Consider the following 21284-nt stretch of genomic DNA (forward strand, 5'->3'; position numbering starts at 1 on the left):
AAATGCAGGAAACCCCATTTATCAAATAATGTTAAAGGTGACTGGGTAACTGTATAAAATAAACAATTATTTTCAAAAGTATGACAATGTTGTGAATAAATAAATACATAATCCATTTTGTCTACAGGAGCCAGAGCTGCAGCCTTGAAAACTCATCTTAAACGTTATCTACGTATTCCTAGTCACCCGCTGAGTGGGGGGACACTTCTCAGCTAAATAAATTGTGAACAGGAATTCCCCTGTAGGGATGTAAGGAGGGCGTCGTTTACCGGATTCCACATGGCCAGGGCCAAATATGGATAAGAGGATAGGCGTGGCTAGTTCACCGGAGGATTTGCAGAGCGATAGTTGAAACGAGAGACTATGTTCGCCCGTGGACGTCCAAGTCTCCAAGAATCGAATTGCTTGTAGTTTAAATATTTGTAAATATTACTAATTAGTCTGCAGATTACGAGTTGTTGCTATACATATTGTTGAGTGATCGACCAAGCAACGCAAGACCCAGACCTGAGCGAACGCGCCCCTGTTGTTGGTTTGTGAGTGCGTAGTCATAGTCGTCGTCACTTTCGAGGGGAAAGTTGCTCTTTTTTTCCAAGTTGTGCAATCTCTGCTTGACAATGTGCAACTCAGGATACCATCCACCCGCATAAACTTTACTTGGATATTAGCGAATGAGTTCAGTCGTAAAACATTTCTGTTGCAACATACCAACCTCTTGGCTTCAAGAAACATTGCTAATCTGTTTGACATTTTTGTGCATGATCCTGCTCTGGAGATGCATGCAGTCGACTTTGTCCGAAAGCAAAACCATTTCCGTGGACCAGCTCACTGTCAATCGAATTTAGAAACTTAAGGAGGACAATGCGATAGTGAAACTGTGAGTATCCCTGCATCGAATTCTCTGTTGAAGCTAACATTATAATGTTGCATTTCTCACACTCTCGCTTTAGGCTAACTTGTTTACTTTACGTTTACTTAGCAAACATTTCGTGACTTCCTTGGCGGACTTAGCCAGTGCTATCAAATTATGTAACTAACATTATGCTACACGCTTCTAGTTGTTCGGGATTGTTGTGAATAGTTGCAAACAATCGGTATTTATACTTCGTGATCAAAATTACACTCGTGCAAAGTAAGTTTTGCCACAAAAAGTTCTCGATCGTTCTCGTGGGAGGGGGATCTTTTAAGGGGGGCAGAAAAGTAGCAGCGCTTGTATCCTCGCTTCCTGTAATTCTCGTTGTCAAACACGGCACTGTACACGCCTTGTTCTAGCTGGCACACTGTACTGGGATCAAAATTAGCCATGGCCTGTGTGAACAAAACTATTAATCTCCAATTGAGAAAATTTTTGGAGGTAATCTAACTTGTTTTTGGTTGGTTGCATACAACTACACTGTGGCAGTGCCCCCCCCCCCCCCCCCCCAGTAGTTTGACGTGGCTGTCACACTGTATCTTAGGCCTGTTCAGTGTTTCGTTACCGTTGGACACTAGAAGACCCGTTGGTTTTAACTGCAGGAGCTGCAGTCGATTACCGCAAGTTCTTGTGACTAATTCCATACTTCAGCATTAACCGTCTCTCACTTTCTCTTGTTGTCAACGAGGCCACAGTGTAGTCATTATGGAAGTAGACGAAAAACCTGTACACTTTGTAATGATTTGACGCGCTACGCTAATCTGAAGAGTTCTACTGGCATTCCAGATATGTTTATCCTAATTGCTTCTCTATTTATAACACGTTTTCACTTCCACCCCCGAACTACAGAGTATAATTTACATGTTAAACAACTCCGTGAGCCAACACTGGAAAGACTATAGCGACTTGCCCATGTGCACGTGAGGTCTTGCTTCCACCATGACCCTCTTTCTATCTGACTCTGCTATGACAGAGCCATGATGCAATGTTCTAAGTAGTACAGTTAAACGGCTATAATACTCTTCCTACAAGACCTCCATTTCTCGATGGTGTATCCACCTCTGTCAAACCTAGCATGAAAATGGTTGACCTAAATAGGTGTGCTAACATAAGCAATACATTTAATGTAAATAATAGAAAAATCTGCCAGAGATAAGGCCCCAATTTAAATGACTGGCAAAGTACAAAGTTATTCACTTTATTCACAGTTATTACTCTCTTGAGTGGCATGTGGGAGCATTAAACTGACTGATCCATGTTTGTGCTGAAGATCTTGGTCATGGTATGAAATTGGCAAATTCAGTTTCACAAGTAGTACACAGTAGAAACACAAGTTTAAATCCAGGACCATTGCATTTTTAAGTTGAGTTGCCTTTGGTCATTATTATTTAAAAAATATGTTTTAACAGTGCACCTGCAGTACAAGCCAGCAGAAGGGATAAGCCATGAAAGAAGCTGTACAACATCCAGGAGAGGTGTATTACAATGTGGGAAGCACTGCATTAGAGCAGGCACATGACGACAATGGATCCAGAGTTCCTTCCAACGCAGAGGCCCAGGGCACTGCCGTTTTCAACCCAGAGAAAGGGCACCCGGTCCGGGGACATTTCTCTCAGAGTGCACCTTTGAAATGGATGCACCAAGACGCTGCACAGGCCCCAGGCTGGCCTCAGGGTGTTCCCAACATGCCCGGCTGGAGCCAGAACTTTAGCCCGTACCGGGCAGGCATGGGCGAGGCCAGGGGACAGATGGTGTACTCCAAGCCGAACCACGACGCCGACGGGCTGCCTCTGGAGAAGCCACCGCCCCAGGGCTCCAGCGAGGCCTACAAGGAGGCCCAAGCCCAGGTGAGAAGTCTGGAGTGGGACCAGCGCGCAGCCGCCGCTGCTATGCGGCAGGCCCAGCAGCTCCAGGTCTTCCAGCAGGGCCACAAGGGCGGTGAGATGCCGTGCCCACCGCACACCATCCGCCCCGGGTCCATGCAGGGCTCCATGCTTCAGCCCTTTCAGCTGGCATTCGGCGCCACCAAGCAGCCCGTGCCCCCGGCGTACTACCCGGTCTTCCCGGCGAACAACACTATGGGAGGCATGCCGTACACTGGCGAGCAGCCCAAATCGCAGCACCAGCTGATGCAGCTGCAGCAGCAGATGCAACAGCAGCAGCAGCAGCAACGTCAGCTCCAGCAGCAGCAACATCACCAAATGCAGCAACACCAGCAGCAGCAGCAGCAGCAGCAACACCAGCATCAGCAGGCAAGGCATCAGCAGCAGCAACAGCAACAACATCAAATGCAGCAGCACCATATGCAGCAGCAGCAGCTGCAACACATTTACCAACATCAACATTTGCAGGAACAGCTGCAGCAAATGCATCACTTGCAACAACAGCAGCAGCAGCATCAGCAACAACAACAACAGCAACCAATTCATTTACAGCCACAGCCTCAGCCAAACCTGCCCCAACAGGAGACCATACCGACCCAGCCACATACTCAGTCGAAGCCCCAGCAGCTCGACCCTCACCCTCCGCCCTACCAGTCCGACAGCCAGCCCTCCAGTGCCAGTCCACCGCCCCCCTCCCAGCAGCCCCAACCCCAGCCCCAAAGCCTGGCAGCCCCACAGCCCAAACCTCAAGAGTCGCCAGTCTCCCCATCCGCCCTCACGGAGCCGAGCGCCCCGGCTAAGCCCGCTCCGGAGACCCAGGAGCCGCCAGCGCTCCCCCGCCGCTCCAGGCGGCTGTCCAAAGACGGGCTCTCGCCCACGGGAGCGGTGCCGTCGTCCGTCCCATGGAACCAGGCCGGCGGCAAGGACGCTTCAGGAGCCAACAACAGAGGGGAGGGCATTCAGGGAATGACAGGAGGGGTGATCCAAAGCACCAGAAGACGTAGGGCCTCCAAGGAGATCAACTTGGAGACGCTGGCCCAGAAGGCGTCAGAGATGGAGTCACTTCCTGCTAAAGTCATCAAGGTAGGAGTAACTGGACACAAAGTAACATAGACATGTGTATGGAGGATGTTTGCATGGTGGCAAATGGTTCAGAATGGTTCAAATGGATTCTGCATCTTTCTTGTTGCAACCAGCTACACAAAATTACATGACGTATAGCATGCATCTACGTTCAGTAGCTTTAACATTTAGAATTAATGGCTATGCTCCTTTCAGAATCGTAGTGAGGAGAAAGCCAGTTTATGTTTTCTGTTCAATGTATTTTCGTGCATTGACCCCAAGCAAGCTTTTCGAGTTTACTGACCTAGTTCACAGACCCCCCCCCCCCCCCCCTCCCGAATGCAGCTGGTCCAGACAAATCATACACGCTAGTTGGTTGCATCATGGCTATAAGGAGTTCAACTTGGTTCTTACAGACAAAATAAAAATTTGCAGCAATTGTTCTCAATGAGTTATAGGCTAAAAGTACAGGTAAGATAATTTCACACATTTCCAATGTTTTGTAGGTGATGATGTCAGAAATCCTATCTCTATGCAGTGATTTTTTTTTTTCTTAGCCAGAACAGGTTTGTTCTTGTAAACCCGTACTGTAACTGTGTAACTGGTTGAGTAATGCCAAGCTTACAGGTGTGAGAGGGTGTGTATATTCAGCAGTTCAGAATGGCATCACATGCTGACATAAGTGAGCGAGAGAAAGAGAGAGAGAGAGAGAGAGAGAGAGAGGAAAAAATCAGTATGTTGTGCGGTTTATTGTGCCATGGCTCCATAACGCCCAAACACTTATTGTGTCACCTGCCCTGTGGGCTGGCCACAAAGTCCTGTTCCCCTTCTGAGAGGAAGGCAGTGTTCCACTGTGTGACTTCCTCATGCTCTGTAAACTCGTATGTGAAATGTGCGGACCGTTTGCCCATGCCCACAGCTGGACATCAAAGCTTTGCATTGTGCACGGCTAGCAGGCTCTCCTCGTCAAGTGCACTGTGACACACACACACACACACACACACACACACACACACACACACACACACACACACACACACACACACTAAGCCAACACACACTCCCTCTTTCTCTCTCCCTCTCTCTCTCTCTTTCTCTTTCTCTTTCTCTCTCTCTCTCTCAAACAGTTTCTCACACACTCTCACACACACATACACTAGACACTGTGGCACTTCAGTGGCCTTTCAGGTGTATTCAGTGTACAGAAGAAGAGTGTTGGCGGGCTTGCCTTTTTTCCGTGGTAAATTAATTGTTGACTAGCTAACTGTTGTTAAGCAATAGGGCAGGGAGACCTACCCTCTGTCTGCCGTGCCGTGCACAGACAGAGTGTTATTACTTTGGGACATACCGTGTTTGCATTACAAAAAGACACACCCAGCAGTGAAGCTACTATTTTTTTTCTTTTTTTCCCTCTCATTCCTTAGCCTGGCCTGCGTACTTAGCTTCAGTGCTTGCATTGCAACTGAAAACACCACATCAACAGAGCTGGGAAGAGCTGCTCTGTGAGAAGACGCTGTTCTTTTCTATCTTGTACTGTCTCTACATTTGGCTGTTACCCTTCAATCCATCCATCCATCTGTTGCACACAGACTATATCTATGTCCCTGTCCCGATGGCCCCCAGTCTGCCTGTTCTTTCACTACCCTCCCTCGCTCTCTCTCTCTCTCTCTCTCTCTCTCTCTCTCTCTCTCTCTCTCTCTCAGTGAAACTCCTCTTTAGCTGCAGGCGTGTGTGTGTGTGTGTGTGTGAGAGAGAAAGAGAGAGAGAGAAAGAGAGAGAAAATGAGTGTGAGTTCCAGTGTGTGTGTGTGTGTGTCTGTCTGTGTGTGCACTGCAGGCAGCTGCAAGTCTGCACACCTCCACATTCCTCGAACCTCCCAAGCCCGTTCCCAGTAACTAATGCGGAAGGGGCCCCATCGCGCAGCTCTGCCAGGGGGCCCACCCCCCATGAGAATCCCCTGCGCTCAATAAAACACGACTCAAGCCTGGTGCACCATGCAAATGAAGTGAAACGCTCAATCTCTTTTTCATTTTCAAAAACGCCCACACAAACACTGGAACAAGCTCGCATGACCAACAATGGAATTGTGTACACACAAGACTCACTGACTAGTGAGCTGTTAGCAGCAATGTTCTTCTCTTTTTGACTTATTGCCTATAATAAACTAAACTAATGAGAAAATGGCAAGTTTATTAGTCTCTAAAAGGCCATAATTTCCTTTGCTTGTGTGAAGCATGGATCCCAGTGACGGGTTGTAGCAGAGCTTTGGTAGCATTAGTTGTTAGCCTGTTTATAGAACTGTTGCAATGTAACAGAAATGAGACTAAAGACTAGACCATTCTAGTCATAGTCATTATGGCAGAAACTAAGGACTAGCCACTGATCACTGTGCTATAACTTGATTTGCTTTGCTTGTGTCAAACATGATGGTAAAATAGATGCTCTCGCTAGCAGGGCTTGACTAGCATCCTGAGTTGTTAGCCTGTACATAGGGCTGGTGCAACATGTTAAGAGGAGTTAGGCTAAGCCTGTACGTAGGCCTGGTGCAACATGTTAAGAGGAGTTAGGCTAAGCCTGTACGTAGGCCTGGTGCAACATGTTAAGAGGAGTTAGGCTAAAGACTAAAAGCTATGTGATCTGTCCCAGCAGAAATAACAGCGCAGCAGCAACAGGTGTTACGTGGTTGGGGAGTGACATCAGTATCTGGCACAGATTTTAATCCACACGTCTCCTCCTTGTTCAGAGGAAGGCTTGTTTGCTGGCCCTGTTTTGTTTTTTTTTTTTTTCATATCCTTTTTTTGCGCAATGTAGGATCTTGTGTACTGCCCTGGTCAGTAGTCATTTTTTTGGTCATGTGATGTGACTGGTTGTCCAATTCATACCATTTTCATAACTCTCCTTCGTCTCTGACCACTTCATACCTCACACATCTCTATTCTCTCTCTGCCTATTTCCTTCTCCTTCTCTCTCTTTGATCACACCCTCTTTCTTTATCATTCCATTTCTTTGTACTTTTCACCTCTCTTTTTCATAACAAAACCAGCTCAACTGCCATCCAGTGCCACTTGCTGGTGTAGTGCAGCAAAGCCACTACATGTTCCACTGTATTGAGAAAGAGGAGTGGAGTGAAACGGCTTGAAAAATGCACTGTACCTTGATTGCTCCCTTTTTTGTAAGTCACTTTGAACAAAAAAAGCGTCAGCTAAATGACTAATGTAATTTAATGAAATGGGATTAGCAAAAGACGACATATAAAGATGTACTACTCTGCTCTGCTCTTCCACAGATGGATGAGAGTGCTCCAGTCAAGCAGGGTGTGGGAGGGGGCATGGTGCCTCTGGTCATCCCAGTCTCTGTGCCCGTGCAGCGGGATGCGGCCCACGAGCAGCTGGGCTCCGGATGGCCCCACGGTCGGGCAGGGGCACAGGAGACAACAGGGCACCATTACCCCACCAAACACACGCCCTCTGTCATTGTGGCGCGCCGACGGTCACTGAAGAACACCGCGTCAGACAGCCTGGGACAGGTAAGGCTCACCTTTACATTACTGTAAATATGAACTAACTGGCTCCACAAAGGTCTGATCATGTTATAATGGTAGAAGTTTAAAGACTTACAAAGTCTGGCCAACACCTGCCTTTCATCAATGGAAAATGCATGTTTTAAGCTGCATCGAACTAGCTCAAGCTGGAGATCTGGTGGGCTTCAAGAGGTTTTACACAACCAAAAAGCTTCCATAAAAAATAGACCGAGCTTCTAATTAAGACCTGCTTTTATTCATCCAAATCTGTGGTCACACCAGGCGAATAAATGGGACCAGTGTCTAATTGGGGCTTTAGATCATGTTTTAATCGTGTTTTTATGGTATGCCTAAAATGTACTCTTACGATTACTTAAAAAGGGACAATGTCTTTCTTACTGTCTTCACTGCATGCACACACACGCATGACTCAACAGAGCGTTGGTTTGTTGTCCTTCCTGTGCAGGACAATGCAAAGGACGATGACGGGCCCAAGTCCAAGCGACGGCCGCGGCCCGAGCCGCTCTTCATCCCGCCGCCCAAAGTGAGCAACTTCATCGCGCCGTCCGTGTACTCGAGCATTTCGTCCTACCAGAGCCACCTGCGCTCGCCCGTGCGCTTGCCCGGCGACAACCCGCTGGCGTTGCCGCCCTACACGCCGCCGCCCATCCTGTCACCGGTGCGCGAGGGCTCCGGACTCTATTTCTCCACCTTCCTCTCATCCATGGCGGCCGCCGGCTCACAGGGGTTACCCCCCCCGCCCACACCCAAGTCCGCCACACGCAGTCTCCTGCGCTCCAGTGAGTGGCCTTTTTTGTGTGTGTGTGTGTGTGACTGTGTGTGTGTGTGTGTCAGACTTTCTCACGATACTTTGCCCCCGATGCAATATCATGATACATGGATTTTGCAATACTTGATACTAGGGGTGGGTGTGGGAGTATTTAAATTACTTATGGGGAAAAAACACTCGAAAACACGCATTGAAACCCCATACATTCACTAAATCCAGGAGGTGTAGCCTATGCGAGAGAAGCCCCTGGCTGCAGCAGAGCAAGTGTCACATGATCACTAGTGGGTCCACATTGTCACACACACGCCTAATGTTTATTTTGTGCAGCGAGAGGTAGGCTACTTGGGATTTTGTGTGGCTACTTCTGTTCAAGTAGCATTGATGAGTCACGTTTTTTCCTATATGGTATTATATGGAGAGAAAACATTAGCCTTTGAGTATTTTAATAGTCAGTTGTAAACAAAGAACTCTTCTCATGTAGGCCTAACTCTTTTGTAAATGGACTGAAGTTAGCTCTAATATCGATTATGCTAACCGTTAGCATCTCTATGGGATTTCTCATATACATTAGCCATAAGCTAACGCATTAGTTTCTATTCTGTAACTTGGAATGTTAGCCTACATGATTTCTCTCAAACAAAACCTCGAAGGAAATGACTGAGATGTACTCTGTTGGTCTGCTTAGTTTTCAGTCTTCAGCTTCAGACTTTCTCTTGGGAAACTGTTAGGCCTATTCCTCTTGTCTAATGTAGCTGGCTAGACCATGTCATTGCCACACACACAAGTGGGGGCAGAATTGGAAATGTGTCATAGAGTGACAATGCATTGGTTGATTTGGTTAAAAAGTCACAGGTTAGGTTATTTGTTATTATTGTATTGATGCTATTCATAAATAATGAGCTGTAAAGTAACTCAGACTTTTACACATTTCTTTTAAAGGATATCGACTAATTATCGTTATCGTCAAAATCACAAAAAATATCGAGATATTATTTTTTGTCCATATCGCCCACCCCTACTTGATACATTGTGAGAAAATCATGCAAAAGATGCATCACGATATCTAGGTAGATGAAGTAAGTAAAAATACTCTTAAAAGGGCAAAAAGCAGGAATTATCTATATTCCAACTACAGCAAGATGCAGAGTGCCTTTGCACGGTCAGCCATTTTCTCAGTTTCATCTTTTTTCACTACAACTGAATTTGCGCTGGTTCGTTTAGTAAGTTATAGCTGGAGAAGCCATGACGTAGAGACTTTGGTCAGTCATATGGGCAGAGGAATCTGTACCATGATAGGGATATCTCTGGCGATCAATATATTGTGTGAGACACTCACAATAGTGTGGTCCTGTGTCGGTAGAGTGCATGTGTGTGTAAATATTGTTTTTTCTAGTTGTCCAAAGTTTATCTTTTGCGTCTCTGGATTATCTTTCTGTGTTAGTAGTTTTTTTTTTTCTCTTCTCTCACAGCCATTGCCTTTAGACAATGTTTTGTAGTCTGCAGTCTGTGTCTTTCATCTCTAGGCCTGTCGTCTGTCCCATATCTCCCCTCCCCTGCCCCCCCCCTCGTCTGTGCTGTCTCTCTGTCTGCTAGATCTTTCTGTGTGTGTTCACTGGACATCAATCCCCCCGGGATGAAACGGGGTCAGGCTGCACACAGACAGATACACGTCCACATGAATCTTATCTTCATGTTTCTCTCTCTCTCTCTCTCTCCTGGCTGTATTTCAGGCAGTTCAGCAGACATCACCCCCCCAGTGCTCCCCCCAATCGGAGAAGCCACACCTGTCAGCCTAGAGCCGTAAGTAACAACAGCAACAACAATCGTCCCCCCCCCACCCCCCCCCCCCTCTCCCTCCCCTCTCCCTCCCTCCTCCCCTTACACATAAAACACATACATAAACATGCAGGCAGGCACAGGACCCTTGAACAACTGTCAGCATTTTTTACTACCCCCACCACCCCCTGCCCCCTATGAAAAGCAGAAGGCAGCATCAGGTTTTTATTGTAGTACAACAGTACAACTACACATGTGAATCATGGTGACTCACTCCGGCCGTCCACACGCACACACACGCACACACACGCACACACACGCACACACACACACACACTCACACACACACACTCGCCATGTTTCTTAGGCCAGATCAATTTCGTTAGTTTATGGTCTGTTGACACGTAGAAACAACACCTCTGTCTCTTAGAGCTGAAAACGATTTGTCAGATTTATTGTTAACATATTTCTGTCTTCATTCTTCCCTCTTTCACACTTTCTCAAACACTTGTGTAACACTCCAAAATTTACAATAAACCCTTACCCACTCTCCAAAAACATACTCGCAAACACACACACTTGCAACACATAATGTTATGTTGATATAAACCCATATTTGTCCTCATTCACACACACAACTCTCTCACTTTCTCTAACACACACACGCACACACACACACACTCATGTGCATGCACACACACACACACTATTTTAGGCGCATCAACATTGGGCCTCACTATCAGGCGGAGATTCCGGAGATGCTGGACCGCTCCAGGGCCCAGCAGGACCAACACAAGGCCAATCTGGTTTGGGTCCCGCTCCAGGAGTCCCCGTCCAGCCGGGACCAGGAAGAACGAGGTGAGCCAAGGTCAAGGGGCTTGACCTTCAAGGTCATAGGGTCGCTGTAGAGGTGCTCTCCCAGACAGGATGTTGGTGGCAGAGTAAAGTGTCTAAAACAAACTGTAGGTATTGATAAGTAGGTTTTGTTTAAACCTAAAACTGTAGGTTTTGAGTTAGGTTTTGTAGTGCTGTTCTGGATTTGCATGGTTAGGATCCATGATTAGGCCTGAGGTTGTGTCTAAAACCTGGAAATGACAAATGGTTTAGAGAAATGCAAACATTCCCAAATTAATAACATATTTGTCTGCGGTTAAGTCATCGTTGTCAGATATTATCAATCGCAATTTAATTTCAGGGCCAGTGAGATATGAGCCACTCCTGTTTTTTATGGCAGGCTGTCATGGAGCCTGTTCAAGTTGAGTAATGTCTTTTCATTGGCAGGAATTATCGGTGTAAATTTACGTTAAGATTTATTCCCTTTTATCTGGAAATTTGAATTGAGATTAGCAGAAGTCGGAACTATTTCAATCAGTTCATTTTAGGCTCCACGTCTGTGAAAGCACCTACCTTGTTGAAAAAAGTGAGTTTAAAAGGCATAGCATATCAACTAAAAACCTGAATCTAGTAACAAAGAAAATGGTACTAGAATTATTATAAAGAAAGATGCAGTCATGCTCTTGAATCTCAAATTAGGCTCATCTGAAGTCCAAGACCTTTGTGTATGAAGCCTTTGTACACACTTGTAGCCGTCTTTATATCGACCTTCCTTATTTACAGCCTACTTCCGAATGCTGTTGTCCCGTGAAACATTAACATGCACATTACAAGACTTCCTTTCCTTTCCAGTGCATGTCCTTGCTAAAAGTTTAAGCCGTAGGCTACGTGCTAAGCCAGGAAGCAGTTGAGTTGCACATTGCTATGCCAGAGGCGAGAGTAGCGGTCCCTTTACACAGCGTACAGCTTTCGACAGCAGCCCAACAGGCATTTGGTTTATCCAAAGCAAAAACTTCCCTCTAAGCCAGTTACAATAACAATTGAAGTGGAGCAACAGTTTAAGTGCTTTACGTGCAGCTGTCCTGTGCCCATACTGCCCTGCCGGAGCACCATTTGTTTTCTTACACACACACATATATACACATACACATACACATACACATACACATACAGACACTCACACACACACACACACACACACATATACACACACACACATACACATACAGACAGACACTCACACACACACACACACAGACACACGTGCACGCGCACACTGGAACCTGTTCTCTTGCGCCCTCTAGTGGACGACCTGATGAGCCTGGCCTGCTCCAGCGTGCTGACGGGAGGAGGGACCAATCAGGAGCTGGCGCTGCACTGCCTGCACGAGTGCAAGGGTGACGTCATGGTGAGCAGACCCCACTGTCCCTCTTACTCAGCCATGAGTCCAGGCCCACCTCCTCTCCCCTCTTTATTTCTGGTTCTCTCTCTCTCGCTCTCTCTCTCTTTCTCACTCTCTCTCACTCTCTCTCTCTCTCTGACTCAGGTCATGCAATCGTTAGTGTAGGTGTTTTCCCATGCAACTGATTGCCTGGTTTCCAAGGGACTTTAGCCTTTAGTCATCATTGCAGATGCCCTCACACACTAACTGGCTTAACATACCATACCTTACATACCTTAAAAGTACCATGGTACTATTGTATGTCATTAGTAGAAGTCCCACTTCCTTGTTCAGTGACCTTATCGGTAATCTCTATCTTTCAGTGTAACGGTGTCCTCTACGGAGCTGTATATGTACTGTGTCATTTATTTTCTTAACATCATCATCTTTAAAAGTACACTATGCAAGATTTCCACCTTAATATAACTTTTACGAAGCCAATTTGAATTTGATGAAAATTGTAATAGGGAAATCGTTCACCTAGCATAGCCATACAGCACAGCCATAGCAAGTCGCTAACGAAGAGAACCAACGTCGCTAACAAAGAATAGTCGACACAAAGACATCTTGTGAGAATTGTGAAACATTACCTTTTCAGTAGATATAGCTCTTTGGAGATGTTTTTTCATTTACAGTTGTTAATTCGTCACCTTCACAATAAAAGCATTTCCATTGTGTACAGGGGAAACAAGCTATTTACAACAGGCTATTTACAACTTCAAGTAAAACATAAATATATCATATAGGGGGGGCTCTAAAGTCACCAAAAATACCTGAAACTGCATAGCATACCTTTAACAGTAAGCATCTCGATCTGACATAAAAATATATAAAAGGTAAAGGAAGTAAAGCAACATGTCGTGGTCATTGTGATCAGTGAGTTTATGGTTTCCATCATCTCCATCATCATTGTGTTATTATGACCTCTCACTTTTGACCCTTTGACCTTTCAGGAAACACTTGCTATGTTGTTGCTGAAGAACCCCATTTATTCAGAAAGCCATCCTTTAGCAGACTACCACTACTCAGGTGAGAGACGGCACCACATTTGCATGGGCTTGGCATGGGCAGGAGGGGTATTTCACAAGTGGTTAAGGGATAAACCTGGGTAAGTTAACACAGTAATTGTTGATAAAAATCCTAAAAGGAGCTTACTGTCTTTGTTTAGTCAGGAGAATGAAGTCATAGGGATCTGCTATTAGGAGGTTTACCACTTTTTTTCTCTGTGAACTTAACCCAGGTTTGTGAATAAATTACACCATTGCAATAGACTCCAAGTTAAGGTCAGCGCTGCTAGTGCTGTCACGTCACCAGAGTGGGAGTGAGACTGGGGTGTGCTTTCCTAATCTGCCACATCAGTGCAGGATAGAGGGCTAGTCACAACTAGCTACTCTCTTTGGCTAGTTTATGTGGGATTGTGTGAAGCATTGAAAACTTGTTAAAAGATATTTAGTACACTTGCTTGCACACACACACACACACACACACACACAGACACACAGACAGCATGCCAGCACAGTCAGGTTTTATTGTAGTACAACTACATAGATGAACAATTGTGACTCACTTTACCCCCCCCCCCCCCAGCTCTCTCTCTCTCTCCACATTTACCTCTCACTCAACAACACACACACAAACACACACACACACACCTTCATGAAGTGTGTGTGACCTCATGTGTCTGCAGGCTCTGGTAACTGGAGTCAGGAGGAGAAGCGCTACTTCAACAAGGGCATTTCTGCCTACCGGAAGGACTTCTTCATGGTGCAGCAAGTGGTCAGTGTGCAGACTGGTCTTAGGCGTTTGGTCCCACAATGCGTATCTGTGTGCTGCTTTATCTAGTGATTTGCGGGTGGTTTTGACTTGTCCTGCATGTTCTTATTTATATCAGTGCATCGTGGTCATCTCAGCATGTGTTTATCATTTATGTATGAGTGTACTCACTCAACGTGTGTGTCTGTGTGTCTGTCTGTGTGTGTGTGTGTGTGTGTGTGTGTCTGTGTGTGTGTGTTTGCGTCTCTGTGTATGTGTGTGTTTGCGTTCGCGTGTGTGTGCGTGTTTCCTCACAGGTGCAAACGAAAACGGTGTCTCAGTGTGTGGAGTTCTACTACACCTACAAGAAGCAGGTAAAGATCGGCCGAAACGGGACGCTTACTTACGGGCCGCCAGACCCCGAGGAACACAGCACTGAGGTCAGATATCACACGAAATATTCGTCCCCCACTTCCAAACAGGCCGTGTCCGGCTGTTTGTTTGCTTTTCATTAGTGTCACTAAACTGTGAATAATTTAGATGAAGTGGCTGCTAGTGCCGTTGAATGATTAAACTAGTGTGTTGAGATGAGGGGGATTGGAGATGTATCTGATGTCAGAGAGGTCACACCTTATAGCCGAAACAAGAGTCAGCGGAACAGAAGAGTTCAGAGAGAGGTTCAAGCATGACTCTTCTGTTCACAGGAGCCTCCCAATATGTAGTCATTCTGAATCAGCGCTGTCTGTCTGTCTGTCTCTCTCTCTCAATTTAATTCAATTCTATTCAATTCAATTCAATTCAAATGAGCTTTATAGGCATGACAATAATATTGTGTTGCCAAGGCTTACATATTTGGTATAGTAATAGAGATAAAAACAATAATGAAAGAAAAGAAATGTAGAAGTGGAAATAAAACTTACACTAATAATTAAAGGAGAATTCCGGTGTGATATTGACCTAAAGTGTATTTATACATGATACCGAGTGTGAACGTATGTCTCATAGCCCATCTCGGCTTGTCCCCTGCACTCCAAAATCTGGCGCTAGTTAGCCGATGCTACCAACAGCTTTTTCAATTGTGGTGCTTTGGCATCGGGCTAGCCATGCAAATAAATCACTGTTTTACACCATTTACGAGGCTCAATGTATCTCCACACTTCATTGGTAGACTTCCGAGGGCCCTGACATTTAAAACGAGACATTGAGAACTTTGAAAAAGCACTGGTAGTTTACTTACAAGACGATTTATACAGACAGTATCTTCACAAAGTTTAGCGTTTGCAGCCATCTTGAATTTAGTCACGATCAGTCGAGCGACGAGTAAGAATGAACAGGTATGATAAGGGATCAGATTCCAAAAATAATTCAGTGGAAATGCATGGATTCCAGTTGCTGCTACTGGAAGAAACTGGAATCCATGCATTTCCACTGAATTATTTTAAATGTCAGGGCCCTTGGAAGTCTACCAATGAAGTGTGGAGATACATTGAGCCTCGTAAATGGTGTAAAACAGTGATTTATTTGCATGGCTAGCCCGATGCCGAAGCACCACAATTGAAAAAGCTGTTGGTAGCATCGGCTAACTAGCGCCAGATTTTGGAGTGCAGGGGACAAGCCGAGATGGGCTATGAGACATACGTTCACACTCGGTATCATGTTTCAATACACTTTAGGTCAATATCACACCGGAATTCTCCTTTAAGTGATAATTAAAAAATAATAGGAAAGGTAGGAAAGAGTTTCTCAGTTTATTACACTCTGCCAGGAATTGTGCTGCTATTGTTGCACAACTACTATGCCCTCCCAACAAATGAAGGAGCTTGGGGAATTGGGGAACAATTTGATACATTTGGTAAAATAATGTTGTCCTTACTCACTCACTCACTTACACATACACACAACACACACTTTCTCTGTCTCTCTCTCTCTAACACACACACACACACAAAATCTCATTCACACACTCACATCTCATTCTGACTCACTCGCTTGGTGTCGTTCTCATTTGACATTGGCACCTTGACATTGTCAGAGCTGATGAACCACAGGATGCCACGAGTGCAAGTGTGAGCCGTTGTGCAGTGCAGATAGTATGCAGATAGTTAGTTGTTGGTTCAGTGGAAAGAGTCAGTGGTGAGCCTTGGGAACCCAGTGTGCATTCCACAGTGTAATTACTTAGGGACTCTTTTTGGCTGACTGCTCCTCAGTTACTTTCTAGCTGTGAGTACATTCTCAATGTTTTTTTTTGTTTTAGTGTTTCTATGTGGGAGGATCAATACCAGTTTCAAAGTTTGTTGTTCACATGTTTTTCCCACATCTTTTCTAAATTTAAAGTTGGGGTTCATTTGATTAGAATTTCACTGGGTATTTATTAGCGGCAGAAAATTGGATAAGAGTAAAGGTAATTTTGTTATGATATTGATTTAGATTGTGAAATATTAGCCTTATGAGTGTAGGGGCAAGGTTACTAAGTTATAAGTGAAACTTATGTTTAGATTCACTTACCCCAGACAGAATTGCCTTTTAAGACTTTTCTTGCATACTTAAACAATTTCCCTATATGTCTTCTATATGAGGAGTTTATGGCAAATGCCTATTATTGCCAGCTAGACGTAATGTTGCCTCTTGCACCTATGTCACTTCTACAGATACGGAGCATTCTTTTAGTAATAATCTAAACGCAAGCATGCTGGTTCTTGTGTTTTAATTTAGTCTGCTGTTTTTCCCCTGTCTGTTCATGAACACAGAGCATCTCCAGATATCATCACGGCACTGAAGAGACTCAGGACAACAAAACCTGGCAGGAGGCCCATGAGCGGACCGACGAGTCTGACCAGTCTAGGGTGATTCACAACCTCCATAACTATGACAAAGTAAGTCACCGATGCTAGCCTATGTCAGCTCAGAATGTGTCCTTGCAGAGATCTATTGAAGAGGCATGGGGAACTTGGCCATGTAGCACATTTCTCCTTTTGTTGGGCAATGTAGAAATCCTGGTATGCATTTCCACCTGTCACTTAAACCACTCACATTGTTCATTGCTCAGATAATGCCTTTCGCATGTAGTCAATCCTAGAGTTATTACAAGGAAACGACCCCTACAGTTACATATACCAAAATCAACCCCAAATGTGCTAAAGCTCTGGTACGGTCATGCAGGGCAGGGTATGTGTGATTGCGTGATTTAGAAAACAGAAGGGAATGAGCCCTGGAGGAGCTGTGGCACAATACCACATTCGGGTCCACGTGCCCACAAGGACATGGCTCCGATTCCGACCCGGGGTCATTTACCGATCCCACCTCATCTCTCTCTCCCACTCACTTCCTGTCACTTTCATAGTCTTATCTGAATAAGGCCCAATAACAAAGCCCCAAAGAGTATACTTGATTAAGCCACAAGTGAATGAGCTCTGACTGTTGTTCTCTGGTGTGTCTAGTCATCAGCGGAGTCTGTGATCAAGTCAGAGAGAGATGACAGGCGGAGAGAGGAGGGGCCTGCAGGAGTGCCGCCCACGCAGGCTCCTCCCAGCAGCGCACCGCGGAAGCCTCGCTCAGAACCGGCCGGCAAGAAGAGCAAACCGCCGCCCAAGGCTCCACAGGAACCGGAGGGAGAGTTCCCCTGCAAGAAGTGTGGCAGGTAAGTGTGTGTGTGTGTGTGTCCTTGGTTTGTTTGTAAAGAAAGATTGGTAAAAAGAGCACCACCTATCTAGATTGTTTTGACCCATTTTTAATGCACAACATAGAGAATGCTGATTTAATGTAATCATACAAGCTCAGTCACAAAGATCACACACCAAAGATTCGCGACAAGATGAGCTGCAACTTCTAAAACTTTGCAACTGTGAATGCTTTGTAGAGGCTTGCAACAGCTGGCAACGACGTGCAACATTTAATTCACACCCAGCGCAACATGGTGCCAAGCACTACAAAAGTCCTGTTCCCATCTTACATTCAAGGCGGTGATAGATTTTTTGGCCATGCACTCCAGTTCAATTGAACATTGCCCATACAGTCGTGGCAATTAAAAAAAATAGGTGTGGGCAGGCGCATGATTCAAAAATCACTATCTTACACTCACTAAAAATCATTATGCCACTGACCAAAAAAAACCTGGCGCATACGAAACGGAATGAAACGAAAGGCACATATGAAGAACAGCTATTTTAAATTAGATGTAAGCAGCCCTTATATAAGCAACAAGTCCCAGGCAACGACTCGTCTGCAGGATATACATCCTTAGGATTTTTATTCAGTCATTCGAACATTGTTATTTTTTCAGGTTATGTTTTCGATTGTAACCCCTTGTCAGTCAATAGTGGTAGATAACTGTGTAGAACTGGTTTATCTTTGCGTATGAGACCACATTGAAGTTAGTGTCACTTTTCCTTTGAGTTTAAATAATAGACGAGTGCAGATGCATGTAGACTATGCTCTGATAGTCATACACAGGTTTTAGTAGCCTAAAGCAAGGTTTTAGTGGAATCCTGGTGTTGCATACAAGGTTTCGCGTGCAAGCAGATTCCTTCAGATGCGCTGACTGTCAAAATACAGACGCACTGTTTGGTGTTGCGCTCCTTGCTCTTAAAGGGAATGACAGGTGTCACTCCTCATTGGTTTAAAAGGATGTTACGCCCAAAACACACCCATGACTGATTAAGAAACATAAGAACAACCCTCTTGAACAATGTGCCTGGCAACTAGCGAACTTATTACCCTGTTAAGATTATTTTTTTTGGACTGGCCACACCATAAACGTAATTAAACCATCCACTTCAGACCGTGCGTTTCAGATCGTTAAAGCACAGCCTTAAACCTGTGACCTTTGCCTTCGACCCTTTAGGATCTTCTTCAAGGTGAAGAGCCGCAGCGCCCACATGAAGAGCCACGCCGAACAGGAGAAGAAGGCCGCCGCCCTGCGCCTGCGTGAGGAAGAGGAGCGCGCCGCCGCCGCATTGGCACAGCAACGGGCCGAGGAGGCAGCAGCTGCCGCAGTAGCGGCGGCGGCGGCACAGAATGGAGGTGGGGAGGAAGACGAGGACGACGTGGAGGAGAAAGAGGAGCGGAGAGGCAGGGGGAGGGAGCGAGTGGTCCATAGCAGCGGGGAGTCGTCGGAGACGGCGGAGGATGAGGATGATGAAGACTGGCAGTGAGGAAGGGAGGCCAGAGCCAGACCTTCACAGCCCCCCCCCCCAACTCTGCCTGCTTTTCAAAACTGCATGTGAGCACTGACTTGAACTCCTGGAGGGAGTTGGTGAACCTCACTAACCTACAAAGCCTAACACAACAAAGGCGCTTCATCAAGGCCTCGTAGGACTTGGCGACGCAACGGTCATCCCTGTCCAGCCTTGAAGCCCCATTGCAGACTCTTTGCCTTACAGTCGATAGCCTTTACATCACTGAACACAAATTGATAAAGAAAAGAAAAATCAATGACTTTTGTACTGCAGGACTAGCCACCAAAACTGGGTGCCTTGTCTATTTGATGTTTTTTTTATTATTATTATTATTATTTTTATTTTACTAGACAATCTTTATTTGGAATCCTTTTTGTTTGTTTTGTTTGTCTGCACTCCATAGGATTCAAACAAACGGGTTTAACTGATTCTCCGCAATTCACGTTTCATTTTTTTCGCCATATTTAGCATGTCGGTTTACAACATGTCCAGTTACTTTACACATCGAAACAGTACACGTACAGTACACAGTACTTTGGCAGCCGTTGGAGATCTGGCCTTTCAGTCTTCCAGTTGTTTTACATTGTGTGGTTGTTGTTTGTTTGTTTGTTTGTTGTTTTTTATTTCTCTTTTCGTTTGATGAGGTAAGGGCCTCTGCATGCTTTCTTTGTCCAAAAGAGACTGCCAAAGTTGTTCTGATATCTAGGGCACCCGAGTTTGTGCATCGAACTATTCACTGGTATTGACGGATGAAATGACGAGATGTATTTGAGCTCGTCACAAAGGTAAGGCAGAATGTGCTGGTACTGAAAGTGTTCATGTGAGGGTGAGTGAGTGAGTAAGTGAGTGTGTGTGTGTGTGTGGGTGTGTGTGCACGTGGGCGAGTGTGTTTGCTTGTGTCCTCAGGAACGTACAGTAAGGATGTTGGATATCGTCAAAGTAACTGTTGAGTGTTTGTTTTGTATTCCTTTGGTTAAAACTTCGAACTATAAAAAAGGAACACCAACTCTCTGTGCACATTGTTAGATTTATACTTAACGATTTTTAAACTCTAAAAAATATATACTTATTCTATATGATTAAGGGACCTTGAAATGAATGTTTTTGACTATAAAATGTATATATGGTGTAAATTGATATATTTTAACATCCTCTATATTGTCTGAGAGGGTGTGATATCAAATTGATTGTGATTGTTTTCCCTCCTTTTTTAAAAAAAAGAAAACAAATGCTATTAATCGCTTGTATAATCAAGAAAGAACTGCTATTTGGATAGTGTTATGCATTTTGATTAAAAGCCATTATCTACATTTTTGTTTTCGTCTCTTAATTACTAGACTTCAACATGAACATGACCATTAGTGGTTTGAAATGGGTCAATTTGTTGACCACTCTTTTCCAAACCTGGAAAAGTAAGGAGCATCTGTCCAAGTTTTCACTGAATCATACAGAGCCCCAAAAATAAGGGGACAAAAAATAGTTTCTAGTGCAAAGAAAAAAAATGAAACCTAATTTCTCTTATTTGCTCTTATCCGCAGAGACACTGAAAAGTTATTTTTAGGGATGTTTTGGTGATCCTGATGATTTGGTTGCCAAACAATCCAATACATTTGAACTTGGTATATGCAGACAATTCAATTAATCTGTCCCTTGAGCAAGGCACTTAACCCTAAGTTGCTTCTGGGTGACTGCCCCTGTAATAATGTATGTCTGCAAGTCACTTTGGATTAAAAAAAACTTAAAAAACATCAGTCAAATTAATAAATAATAATAAGCACACATTAAATTTAGCACATTTGTGTGTGTCTTGGAAGGATGGTGGGAATCTAATTAGCCTTCAACCACTGAGTTTGATAGAATGTGACTTCAGTGGAACATACTGCTGAAGGTGAAATCCTAAATTCATAGCTCTGTTATATATCTTTTCATTATGAGAGTGAATCAACGATCATGGGAGGAGATGATATTACTCTCGCAATTGCATTGCATTTATCATAGCCATCAACTCATCATACGATTTGTACACTTACGCTACCCATACATCAGAAGACTTTGACAAGATTTGGGAAAGATTCTTGAAATATTGGAGTCTTAACTAATGCCCCCCATTCAAGCTTTACTCAAAAGACTATAATCTTT

The 21284-nt window shown here is 44.8% G+C and overlaps 1 protein-coding gene across 2 annotated transcripts; it reads left to right on the forward strand.

The window, feature by feature from the left end:
* Positions 1–333: 333 nt before the first annotated feature.
* On the forward strand, positions 334–20455 carry mideasa (mitotic deacetylase associated SANT domain protein a). 2 transcript variants are annotated; one of them, XM_076273016.1, is made up of 13 exons: positions 334–877; positions 2323–3879; positions 7145–7384; positions 7845–8178; positions 9899–9968; positions 10660–10802; positions 12083–12186; positions 13173–13248; positions 13907–13995; positions 14289–14411; positions 16719–16844; positions 17409–17608; positions 18812–20455. In XM_076273016.1, exons 2-13 carry the CDS (start codon positions 2359–2361, stop codon positions 19119–19121), a joined length of 3336 nt encoding a protein of 1111 aa, XP_076129131.1. In that variant the 5' UTR covers positions 334–877; positions 2323–2358; the 3' UTR covers positions 19122–20455. The 2 variants fall into 2 exon arrangements, with proteins under 2 accessions (XP_076129131.1, XP_076129132.1); XM_076273017.1 differs by having other exon boundaries at positions 14289–14345.
* Positions 20456–21284: the final 829 nt, after the last annotated feature.

Source organism: Alosa pseudoharengus, unplaced genomic scaffold (genome assembly GCF_046254945.1).
Source record: "Alosa pseudoharengus isolate Yale_2024_CS ecotype anadromous, Long Island Sound unplaced genomic scaffold, YU_APseudo_1.1 YU_APseudo_1.1_scf_7, whole genome shotgun sequence".
Classification (NCBI taxonomy): domain Eukaryota; kingdom Metazoa; phylum Chordata; class Actinopteri; order Clupeiformes; family Clupeidae; genus Alosa; species Alosa pseudoharengus.